We start from the raw sequence: 13,232 nt of genomic DNA on the forward strand, positions 1-13,232 counted from the left end.
GAGCGAATTAACCCATAGACACAGCCCACTGAGTTTCTCGCCGGATCTTCTCAGTGGGTCGCGTTTCCGATCCGGTGGTAGATTCTGCGAAGCACTGCTCTTGCTAAGGCCAGTGTCAGCAGCACTCCGGTTTAAGCCCCGTGAGTTCACCTACATGTTAGGGCGAAGCTGAAATAGCCTCTGTAGGCTATCAGCATAGGTAGGAAAAAAAATTGATTGTGAAGCGGAATCCGTTGACAAAAATATCTTTTACGTGCATCATTTCAGAAATTTTAACTTTGGACAAGAACTGTTACCAACCACAGGCCGAATACATTAAATACTATGTACTAAGATATCGTTCTTCTTCTTCTTCTTCTTCTTCTTTGTCGTTTCCTCATTACTGAGGGTCGTGACCATCTTGGTCCAGTTTTTGCACCAGCTTCCTCCAATGCTGCCTGCATTCGGCCTGCTTAATGGCGCCCGGGACGCTGGTGTTTGTGGCCTCCTTGATAATGTCCGTCCACCTGGTTGGCAAATTAAAAAAAGGGTGCGTGTACTATGTACGCGCGTAAGAAGTTATACTTTATTTTTATTAAATTAATTTCTTCTTTTTTATTTAAATTTTAATCAATTTGAAAAATAATCGGTTAAACAACATCTTCAAACACGCATATTGGACATCCCTTTTCTTGACATCGTATAAATTCGGTAATTCTCGGTACGGTTCGGAAAGTTCACCTTTTTTTCTTTTTTTTTTTTTTCGGGTAGAGGGCCGAACCTCCTACGAGGTCCCCGCGCAAAAGGGGCGCGCGGGGTATGTGAGACTCTACGATCTGCATGGTGTTGTGAGCAGACCGCGGGACCAAGGAAAAAGTTCACCTGCGGCTATATTCAGACTCGCCAAGTTACGTCGGTCGTATTGTAATGAGCGATTTAGTGGGCAACTTCATTCTGTTAATTTTGTGTCACGGTGCGCGCGCATCGTAAAATTTCACTCTCATCAATTTTTCATTACGCGCTTAAAGAAGTATAACTTCAAAAAATCAAAGAAATGTTCCAAGTAGAAACGGAATAAGTCATTTGTTCCAATACGATTCCAACGACGAATTCCAATTACTGGTGGTAGGACCTCTTCTAAGTGCGCGCGGGTAGGTACGACTACCCTGCCTATTTCTGCCGTGAAGCAGTAATGCGTTTCGGTTTGAAGGGCGGGGCAGCCGTTGTAGCTATAATTGAGACCTTAGAACTGATATCTCAAGGTGGGTGGTGCATTTACATCTGTGGGCTCCAGTAACCACTTAACACCAGGTGGGCTGTGATCTCGTCCACCCATTTAAGCAATAAAAAAAAAACGAACGATACAGAAGCAAAACTCACGTTAACACTCAAAATTCAGTTCCCCGATAAGACGTAATGTCAAAAGGTGACCGAGCGCATAATTACGTGACAGAATAGTAATCACGCAATCGTAATTATGACAATATCAGTAACAATCGTGCAGCTATGGCGGGCGGACGCGCATTTTTGTTTACATTAATAGTATTATCGTTATATCTCGCGAACACACAATGCAAGGTATACACTAGATGTAAATTGACGAGAGACTTATTAAAAAACAACTTCCCAAGGACGTTCATCAGTAATTGTGAGTTGTTCTATTTTATTATTGCATACTTTAATTATTCTTCGTTTTTGTATCATGTCCTTCACAATGAATGTGTGGGTTTCCCGTTGATGTAAACGAAATGTTTTTACCTTGTCATAGCGTTACATAGTCGTGATCGTCTTTTTTTATTTACTAGAGGTCCCGCAGTAGTCGAAATTCAACTATAATTAATTGGAATTGTAAGTTTGTACACTATTATGATTGTATTTTATATTTCTATAATCACAAATTTCGCCAAGACTACACTATAAAAAATATTAACAAAGACAAACAATATTTAATCTATTCTCAATTTGACAAAAGTGGCCAAGAACAAAAGTTTGACAATATGTAAATAGTATGCATGCGTGTGTGCGTCAAATACATGGTATCTAGTGTGTGTAATGTTTTCTTTATTGATTTCATGTATCTTTTATGCATTATTTAAAAAAAATATTAGCACTGTGCACTTGTTCTCTATATTATTCTCTATAAGTGTGGAAAATTTCATACTCCTCCGTCCGCGCAATTTTCGTAAAAAGGGATACAAAGTTTTTGCTTCACGTATTAATATATAGATTTACGCCGCACGTTCGTGTGACGTTTAGATACAAGAGCTACGAATTATCAACTGGTTTGTGGATCGAAAAGAGCTATTAAGTTAAAGTACTTACTAATGAACATCATTCAACTAACATACTGAGACCTTATAGTTTATGTCTCAAGATGGGTGGCGCATTTACGTTGTAGATGTCTATGGGCTCCAGTAACCACTTAACACCAGGTGGGCTGTGAGCCCGTCCACACACCCATCTAAGCAATAAAAAAACACACACATAAATTAAACTTACTAGAACTAGACACAGCACTATTGAACTTTTGAAGGAATGGTAGAAAGCGGTATTTTTAAATTCGACATGAGCGTTTTCAGTACAATTTTCTCGGACCAGTGGTACTTAATGATCAATCAATAGACAATATTCTTAATTAGCATCGCCTATAGAAGGCCATCGAAAAGTACAATATTTCACTCTTCCATTTTGAAGTCTTTGGTAAATTTGATTGTTGTATTATATTTCACTTTTTGGAGTTCAAATTTTTTATTATGAATCTTAATTAACATTGTTATTATCCGAACAAGCGAGTCAGAGTAGCTATTGTAGTGAATTCAAAGGTTGCCGTTATTTATAATATATAATTAATAATGATAGTTATACATATAATCAATTATTGATTAGGAGTACAACGCCGCGAGCATGCTTGCTATTATCCCTTTCTATATTATGTAATAAATGCTCTGGGCTAAGCAGCGATTTGGCTGTGCCTCTGGTATTGTTGATGTCCATGAGTGACAGTAAATACTTACCATCAGGTGGGCTGTATGCTCGTCTTATAGATTTATAAGATTAATAGATTAAATATCATGTAAATCAAAATAACAAAAAAAAAATTTTAAAAAGAATCTGTAAAATTTTGCGAAGGTTTCGTGATACTCTTTTGTAGACTGACAATATTTTTGGAAATTTTGCGTTATAAATACAGAACAGATATTAAGCAATTTAAAACCGAATCATTTTGGAGCTGAACTTAGGAGAACGGAAAAAAAAAACGTACTAAGTCTAGTTACCGCGGAGAAATAAAAAAAAATATACTCCGAATCTAGAAACTTGTCTTGAAGACTCTTAAAACAGAGAGAAAATAGAAATTTAATACCAAACCAAACCAATAAATGTCTTTCGTTTTGGCAATGGGCGAAAAATCACGTAAATTATGTGTGCGATTTGATACCATTTATCGTCAATTGAACACACTAATTGGGGGCGTTGAAAATTAATTCCAAACAAGATAATACGTATTTTTAGATTTGAAACTTATGTTATTGACTGAAATTCGAAATCAATTATAAAATGAAATTAATAGATTTAAATAAAAATAGTTGTGAGTTTGATCAAAGTTCATTTTCGAAGCTCAAATAAAAAAATATGTGAGCTGTCACGAGACGCCTGGCAGATGTGAAACATCGACATTATTTTGTAAAAGTAATATGCAGAAAATAACAGATTGTGATAGGAACTAAATATGTCATAATGATAAAATAAAATATTACGAAAAAATAATTTGTTTTCAAGTAAAACACAGGCTATGTGTAGTGTAGTAAACAACACGGTATACACTACGGAGTATACACTATAGGTATCCGAGCTCAGTGTAGCGAGAGAGATGGCTTAGCGCCGGATCGAGTGGGAGAGAATCGCACAGTCGATTGCGCATGGCGACGCGTCGCCACGCCAGATATCGTTTTTACGTGCCGCTATAGATGTTTCACATCAAAATTAAGGCTTTTCCAGATATATCTGCTTAATTCACTAACAACAACATTGTGCAGCTCACTAAAACTATTCCATCATTATCTAGGTTTGTGTAAAAATAATAATATGGTTATTGTCATTCATCTTATTTATTAATCTAGTATTTTAGGAATGTCTTTAGTATTTTATCAATTGTATCCTTGTTATCAGAGCTTTTAGAAACTCAATCTTGTTTGATAAAAGATGTGACAAACAAATTTCGGAGATTAGTCAGTCAATCGAAAGAGGGTTTACAAAAATATGGCTCTCATGTTTGTGCCGGAAAAGAGGAGACAAAATGTTCACCTTTGATCAATAAAGTAAATTGGTCTTTAGAATCTAATGTCGTGAATAAACTATTTAATGTATTCGACGGTATTCGAATTCGAATATAGAAACCTGAAATTCTATTCTATTCTAACATAGTAAATTACGTAGTAGATAACAAAAAATACAATTCCTAAATAAAATGCTTCTCAACTATTAATAATTGTTATTGGCCATATATATCTATACTATAATATTATAAAGAGGAAAGATTTGTTTGTTTGTTTGTATTGAATAGGCTCCGAAACTACTGAACCGATTTGAAAAATTTTTTCACTGTTTGGAAGCTACACTATCCCCGAGTGACATAGGCTATATTCTTTTTTTTAATTAGGGACCCTTACTAAAACTCCAATAATGTTACGAAAATTAGACAAATAATAATATAAAAAAAATAAAAATATAGATAAAAACAAATATTATTTAAATGAAAATAAAAGTTCATTAAAATAATGATAATTATTCAAACAAATTTTACATTTTCTATTTTTAGAAATCTGACGCAAATATAAGTGTTAATGTGTGTGTATTAATATTTTTTTATTTGAAATTTTTGTTAAAGACCCGAGCGAAGACGGAGCGGGCCGCTATTTTTAAATAATTCTGTTCATTAAGGTCGGGTAGCCATGATCACAACCTTTCGCTGTGATTTTAAATTCTGATTGCTTCAATTGTATTATACTATCCACATACGCCATCTGTATAATGATATTTTCTATTATTAAGTATTATTTTATTGCCTGAATTGGTGGACGAGCTCACGATCCTCCTGGTTCATTGATTACATGGACATGTACATTGACGACGTTAATTCTGACACCCATCTTGTGACATGAGTTCCTAAATCTTAGTTTTTACAGTACAACGGCTGCTCACCACCCTTCACACCGAAATGCATTACTGCTTTACGGCAAAAATAGGCATCACTCAACAAGAACCACTAGTATCACCGAATATTTAATTAATTGTAGTATTACAGTATATTTGTATTTCCGGAAATATTTTACGGCTATCATTAGTAAATCTATTGCCGTGCGGATCCGGCTAAGAATAGTTCCGCCCCCTTATCTTCCCAGGGGTGTCGTAAAAGGCGACATGGGGATTTTAAGCGCAAACATCCAGCGACTTACCCGATTGGTAGCGGGCAATCTACCAACAAAAGCATTCCCAAGGAGGGTTGACGTCAGGCAGGCGGCCGGTCGTAAAACTTTGCCAAAACCTTCACAGCTATGAATACGAGGGCATACCGAAGAAGACATGGATGGAGTGTGTGAATGACGATATGAGAGAGAGAGGAGTGAGTGTTGAGATGACGGCTGATAGAAGAGAATGGAAGAGAAAAATTAGCTGTGCCGACCCCACATAGTGGGATAAGGTGGAGAAAAAGAAGATTAGTAAATCTAATCATAAGTAAGATAAGTACTTAAAACTTTGGAGACTGAACTATTTGGGATAAATATCTTGGTTCCAAGCACAGGGCATACATAGTCTATTAATTATTTGATCAATGAACTAACGTTATCTACAGATATGTCCTCTTTAAGTTTTAATCGTATTAATTAATTAACATTATTTGCACTGACGAGATAGGAAAAGCAAATGAAACCGAGCGGATTGTTTGGGAAACTATTATAGATAATGTAGGAATGTTTTTCTTTCAATTAAGTACTTTATTACTTCGGAATTAGGTTTGGAGTCGTAAAATGTTGATGGCGCCGTTTAGCAATGGACTCTTGTGACCGAATTTACTGCTTTCGATAGGTAGGTAGCTAGTGGCCTATCTCGTATTTAATGACATTAGGTTGATTATTGTATTGTATATAGAGTAACCAAACTCTATCGGCTTCTAGTCCAGAATACACAACTCTTTCGCAGCAACACTAATTGGGACCACTGAATAATAATAATAATATAACTCTTTATTTAACACCACATGTACAGAGTAAGCATATAAAACAAATAATAGTCGGTGACATAAATTGGCGGCCTTATCGGTGAAAGCGATCTCTTCCAGGTAGCCTTGCAGGGACTGGAATAAGCAAACTGGACGGTGCTATATCTTAATAAACTTACATAAAAATATATACTTATATACACATGTGAAAAATAAATAGAATATAAGATAGACTTACACACGATTAAATGCAAATAAATACTAAAAATATGCTAGTAAATAAGTTAGTAAATAACTTAGTAGCAAATAAGTAGCAACTAGCACTGAAGTGGCTGAGATTAGACTTCAGTCACTTGCAGTTTGAACGGAAGAAGAACAATAGCGAGGTTTTCTATTTCTTGTGTTTGTCTGGTCGATTTCACGAAGCACACTGTATGAATTAACTCTTGTTTACATGTTCTTTTTTAATTTTTAATTTTTTTATGGCGTACTGTTAACATTTAAATTTAACCTATTTTTCTGTCGTTTGTAAAATTGCTGTAACATGTCATAGTGTGTTATAAGAGATTGTTGTACACGCCTGTAACTGGCTTACATACCAGTACTTAATTTTATACTTGCTAATTTTAAGCTTGAATGTTTTGTGTGTTTTGCTGTTGGTGTGTCTAAATAAATAAATAAAAATAAATAAAATGCTACACGCACTTATATACAGAACTGATTGAAGTTACTACTGGCTGGAAACAAAACTAATTGACAATAATATTGGCTGTTAATAAAACTTCAGAAGTCGACGTCATGATATGTGGAGCTGCGTTTAGTCGTGTATTAGTACTTGAATACTACAAGTAGTCTACACCACTAAACATTAATGATCGATCAGGCTTATCATCAACGCCAACTATTTCTGGTACTACTGCTCTTCTAATAATAATAATATTCTTTCTTTTATTTGCATTATAGGGGTGTGCTTAATCGAGCAAGGCAGCGATAGAAACACATCGGCTTTGGTTGTCAAGTCGCCGCGGAGGAAGTTCTACGGATTGTTTCAAGTGAGTCTATGGTTCCATTTTCATTTTTGGGCGTGATACGCACAGACACTACTCAGAAGGGTCTTCCAATTCTTTGCGCAGACACCACGTTAGAGTAGCGACAGCATAGAAAAATTGTTGTTGACTGGGAAGGTGGAAGGGAAAAGACCGAAAGACAGGTCCTCTATGCGTTGGTCAGACCAAACCAGCACCGCACTAAACACCACCACAAGTGAGGTTGTGCACGTCGCAGAGAACAGATCGATGTGGCATGATGTATTTTGGCGGAATATTCTGAGATCCCACAGAAGTCACGAGGAAGATAGACAATACAGACCGAACCCGCTCATCTGTCATGCTCTACAGGCCTAACAAGGTCAAACATACTCTGCTACCAGTTGTTTATTAGTAGAAATCTTCAGTACCTTTCCATATTACTGGTGGTAGGACCTCTTGTGAGTCCGCACGGGTAGGTACCACCATCCTGCCTATTTGTGCCGTGATGCAGTAATGCGTTTCGATTTGAAGAGTGGGGTAGCCGTAGTGACCATACTGAGACCTTAGAACTTATATCTTAAGGTGGGTGGCGTATTTACCTTGTAGATGTCTATGAGCTCCAGTAACCATTTAACACCAGGTGGGCTGTGAGCTTGACCCATCTAAGCAATAAAAATAAATAAATAGACATTACAGACCGAACCCACTCATCTGTCCTGCTCCACAGACCTAACAATGCCCAGCATATTCTGCTACCAGTTGTTTATTAGTAGAAATCTTCAGTACCTTTCCATGTTAGTTGCTCGCCCAAACTTTCTTCCGAATTTGGCACCTTACTCAGCGATAATTAAAATAAATAATTTCGTTACAGATAGGAAGTGAGTGGTGCAAAGAAGGTCGCAAGGGTGGTAAATGCGACATTCCTTGCGAAGGTAAGCGATGTATCCAAATAGCAGAATTGTCTTAAAACCGGTTTCAAAATGTGAACACCTTTTATTTTGATTCAGTCCCATACGAGCATCTTAATGTGGGCGACAACCTTCTTATTATCGGCTTTTAGGTAGACTCAGAGCTTGCTTATATATTTATGCTAATAAAAATGAGACAGGAAATAACAAAAATCCATATTAATCAGTGCTGTTTCTTGTAGCGCCATAGTTGCACAGTCCATAGTAGCGGCATCTTCATTGATTCTCTAAATCTCGTACAGCGCATTGCACACCCACATAACCATCTTACATTTATGTGTCGTGAAGTAAGCAAGTGTTCTGGCCTGTATACATATAACGCATATAACTATCTTACATATTATTATATTATGTGTCGTGAAGTAAGCAAGTATTTCGGCCTATATATATCACCATTAGAATTTAAGTGGCCTAACTATTAAGAAAATCAGTTTTATACTGTGAACGACTTATAAACACGTATTCTATCAGTATATAAAATTAAAATTTTGAAAATTGTAATTTAAATTTAAATTTTAGTTTAGAAAAGGACAAAGTGCACTTTCTGTCTCTTTTAAACCTAACGCTTACTTTAAGCTTTAAGGTATGCGTTTTAAGGTTCAAAGTATTAAAATCTAAACTGAAAAGTTACAATTCTTCAATTACTGATGGAAAGAACTCGCGTGAGTCCGCACGGGTAGGTAACACTACCCCGCCCATTTCTGCCGTGAAGCAGTAATGCATTTCGGTTTGAAGGGTGAGGCAGCCGTTGCAACTATACTGAGACCTTAGAACTCATATCTCAAGGTGGGTGGCGACATTTACTTTGGAGATCTCTGTGGGCCCCAGTAACCACTTAGCACCAGGTGAACTGTGAGCTATCTATACGATAAATAAAAAATTACATTACCAAAAAACAAGAATTTTGGATTAAACCACTTCAATTCTAAAGGTGCGATATATTGCTTATTATCTACGTTACATAAAAAACAATTACGATCTCGGAATACAGCAGCTGTTTATCATCCCGCGAAGGGATTGACCCATTTAATCTGTGAATTCTTCGAAGCTAATAAAAGCGGTGTCACATGCAACTTCATAACAATCTACTAGATAAGAACCCGTGTCATTTGTGGCGCAAAGTCTTTAATAAGCTTTACTTAGTCCACGCAAATATTCTTCCTTCTTAAAACCCCTACCATTTGTTTCAGACGCCATATATATTTTTTTATAAAGAATTTGGTTCCAACACATTTGGCATTGATTTTGCCAATATCAAAGTATTTACAAAAATGACAGGTGCTTAGAGTGGAAAAAAAATACTAAATCTAAATACAAATAAATTTGGTCAGTTTTTCCATACGCGAATCTGTGTTTTTAAGAGCAGCACAAACAATTTTTAATATATGTTCTTCTTCTTCTTCTTCTCCGTCGCTCCCTCATTGCTGAGGATCGTGACTCCGTTTCAGCTTGTCGACTGCCAGCCTCCATCGGTTCCGGTCAGTTGCCTGGTGTAGTGCAGCGTTAAGTGGTTCGCTGGTTTGCTCGGAGATCTGGTCGGACCAAAGTTTAGGGCTCCGGCCTCTCGGGCGTTTTCCTTCTACTTTTCCAGTGACCATCAGACGTACCAAGCTGTCTACACGTCTGCGGGCAACGTGGCCAAAGTAGCGCATTATGCGCTGCAGACAGGTGTTAGACAGGCGTCGAGCGTTCCCCATTTTAAGGTGTTGTAGGACCGAGATGTTAGACTAACTACTTTAAAGATAAATACGACGCCATTTGAATTAACTAGCTCATCATTTTCAGCGTTACTCGACGAAGACATAAAAGATGATGGAGTATGTGCAATCAAGATATTCGAACAGGAAGGCTTCAAGTATTGGCCTAAATGGGAGGTCAGGTGCAAAGGCCAAACTCTGCCCGACATTGAAAAGTAAAGTATTTTCTTTGATTTTTGCGGGTTTTAGTCGCACTTAAAACAATTTTTGAGGTTTAATCAATGTAATAACAACTTAGTTCGCCCGTGGTCGCGAAAACTGTATTTGAAACTTCTGAAATCATATATTATATATTACTGGTGGTAGGATCTTTTCAGTCCGCACAGGTAATGAATTACCATCGTTATGCATGTTTCTGCCGTGAAGCAGTAATGCGTTTCGGTTTGAAGGGCAGGGCAGCAGTTGCATTTTTACCGTTTTTGTAGTAAAATTTTAAAATGTATCGAATTTCTTCATTAGATTCACTCGATCTTGACAGTACGAAAAATAAATAAAAATCACATATTTTCCCAATTTGAATTTGGAATTATCTTCTTTAAAATTTAAACTTTTAATGATACCAAAACCAGCCAAATACAAATAGTATATCCAAAGAAATTTTATTACAAGTTCATACATACTATAACGCGAAAAGTCTTTTTCCCCAACCTATTATATACCAATATAGTGTAGTTTAGTTTTTTGCGTTGATGAGTGAACTAGCTCACGGTTCTTGTGGTTATCGTTAATGTGGTTCTCAAGACATTCTTTAAATTGGAATGCATAGCGTCTTTGCAGCATACCTAGATAATTAATAAAAAGAATAATGAAAAAATGTTGAAATAAATCAATAATGTCTTTAATTTGGTGAAAATTACGTATAAAAAAATCAGTTTGAGGTAATTAGAAAGAGTGTTAAAAATAACGTTCAATACAAAAGCAGACAAGATAATTCTATGGCTACTGGTGGTAGGAGCTCTTGTGTGTCCACACGGGTAGGTACCACTACCCCGCCTATTTCTGTCGTGAAGCAGCAATGCGTTTCGGCTTGAAGGGTGGGGCAGCCGTTGTAACTATACTAGAGACCTTAGAACTTATATCTCAAGGTGGGTGGCGCATTTACGTTGTGGATGTCTATGGGCTCCAGTAACCACTTAACACCAGGTGGGCTGTGAGCTCGTCCACACATCTAAGAAATCTCGATTCGAGGATGTCGTTTGATATTTATGAGGTTAACACTTGACGCCAGTGAAGCAGTCTATTTAATTAATAATTAAAATGTACCCGTTAGGAATGAATCTTTTAGTTTTAAATTTGCTGCTTCGGGATTCCCATTTTGGATTTGTCGAGGAAATTCATTTACAAAATCGATCATGTTCTATTCTATTACGTGTTCGAGATGGAATCTGAAGATCATTTATTCTAAACATATATTAAAATAACTGTACGGTGTAAATTTTAGGTTGATAGCATTTACGTAAAGTATAATTTGATCCTTTTAATGCTGAGCTTATTGACAAGTATTTTTCAGAAATGGCTAAAGGATTTTTGAAAAAAAAGTACCTTATTAACTAAGTCGCACAGAATCTATATATTAATACGTGAAGCAAAAACTTTGTATCCCTTTTTACGAAAATTGCGCGGACGGAGGAGTATGAAATTTTCCACACTTATAGAGAATACAGAGAAGAAGTGCAAAATGCTAATATTTTTTAAAATAATGCATAAAAGATATATTAAATCAATAAAGAAAACATTACACACACTACATACCATGTGTTTGACGCACACACGCATGCATACTATTTATTTATTGTCAAGCTTTTATTCTTGACGTCTGTGGTCAAATTGAGAATAGATTAAAATTAAATATTGTTTATCTTTATTAATTTTTTTTTATAGAGTAGCCTTGGTGAAATTTGTGATTATATAAATATAAAATACAATCATAACAGTGTACAAACTTACAATTCCACTTAATTATAGTGGAATTTCGACTACTGCGGGACCTCTAGTTTTAATTATTTTCCTCAAATGTAGGTGAATTTTCGTAATTTCGGTTATTTTTAAGATACATATCAAACTAATCAAATGAAACTTATTACAATTGTGTTTATTTGTCAACAAAAAAAAAAGGCAATAGTCGGTATTCCGACGCTCCGCACTTTATATGCATTATTAGAGAGTTGATCTATTGACAGTACGCGCTCTAAGCGTTAATAAAATATTGATCATAACCAACAGTTTCTTTGTTTATTTTAAACTAGCGGCCCGCTCCGGCTTCGTTCGGGTCTTTAAAAAATTTTAATTCACACACATCAACCCTTCTATTTGCGTCAGGTTACTAAAAAAATAATATAATAAAGATAGTTTGAATATTATTATTTTAATGAACTTTTATTTTCATTTAAATGATATTTTATTATCTATTTTTTTATTTCTGCCGTGAAGCAGTAATGCGTTTCGGTTTGAAGGGCGGGGCAGCCGTTGTAACTATACTTGAGACCTTAGAACTTATATCTCAAGGTGGGTGGCGACATTTACTTTGGAGATCTCTGTGGACCCCAGTAACCACTTAGCACCAGGTGGGCTGTGAGATCTTCCACCAAACTAAGCAAAAAAAAAAAAATGTGCATCCAATTCTACATGTATTTTACAGGTGTCCAGACTGGCAGCTACCACCGAGCCGCGCCAGTCCGCCGCGTGACAAGCGCTACTTAAAATCGGACAACAGCTACAAACTATTCAGGGGACGCAGGAACTTAAGCTCTATTAGAAATAAGATCTATTTACAATAGCGGGACTTGTTACGTTTTTCGTTTGGACTTTTTTTTATTGTTAAAAAAAAAAATAAGCTAATATATGTACTCTCTTTTTTATGCGTTTTATTTATGCCATCCAATATATCATTTGATGTACGTATGTATCCTTATTGGAGATACGTGTTTACTTAACGTGAAACAGTAAGGCATTAGGGAAAAAGGCATTCCTTCGATCTAAAAAAAGTATTCAAATTTCTGAGGACACATGCCTCTAAAGTCTGATCGATACCACGAGATTCGGTTTGGTTACCACTCGACTTTACTAGTTTGTTAAAGATATATGTTGTTCGGAATTAATTCGCATTATTATCTGACCGCTTCTTATATACACAAAGTAACAAATACATCCACAAAGTTATTGAAATATATTAAAGTTAAAGTATGAAGTTTTTTACTGGTGGTAGGACCTCTTGTGAGTCCGCGCGGGTAGGTACCACCACCCTGCCTATTTCTGCCGTGAAACAGTAATGCGTTTCAGTTTA

At 36.2% G+C, this 13,232-nt stretch overlaps 1 protein-coding gene across 1 annotated transcript; it reads left to right on the forward strand.

Annotated features, from left to right (window-relative positions):
• Positions 1 to 1,459: 1,459 nt before the first annotated feature.
• On the forward strand, positions 1,460 to 12,803 carry LOC114243415 (lysozyme). Its single transcript, XM_028174900.2, has 5 exons — positions 1,460 to 1,627; positions 7,160 to 7,248; positions 8,096 to 8,156; positions 9,978 to 10,104; positions 12,588 to 12,803. Exons 1-5 carry the CDS (start codon positions 1,486 to 1,488, stop codon positions 12,724 to 12,726), a joined length of 558 nt encoding a protein of 185 aa, XP_028030701.1. The 5' UTR covers positions 1,460 to 1,485; the 3' UTR covers positions 12,727 to 12,803.
• Positions 12,804 to 13,232: the final 429 nt, after the last annotated feature.

Source organism: Bombyx mandarina, chromosome 28 (assembly GCF_030267445.1).
Source record: "Bombyx mandarina strain Sakado chromosome 28, ASM3026744v2".
Taxonomy (NCBI): domain Eukaryota; kingdom Metazoa; phylum Arthropoda; class Insecta; order Lepidoptera; family Bombycidae; genus Bombyx; species Bombyx mandarina.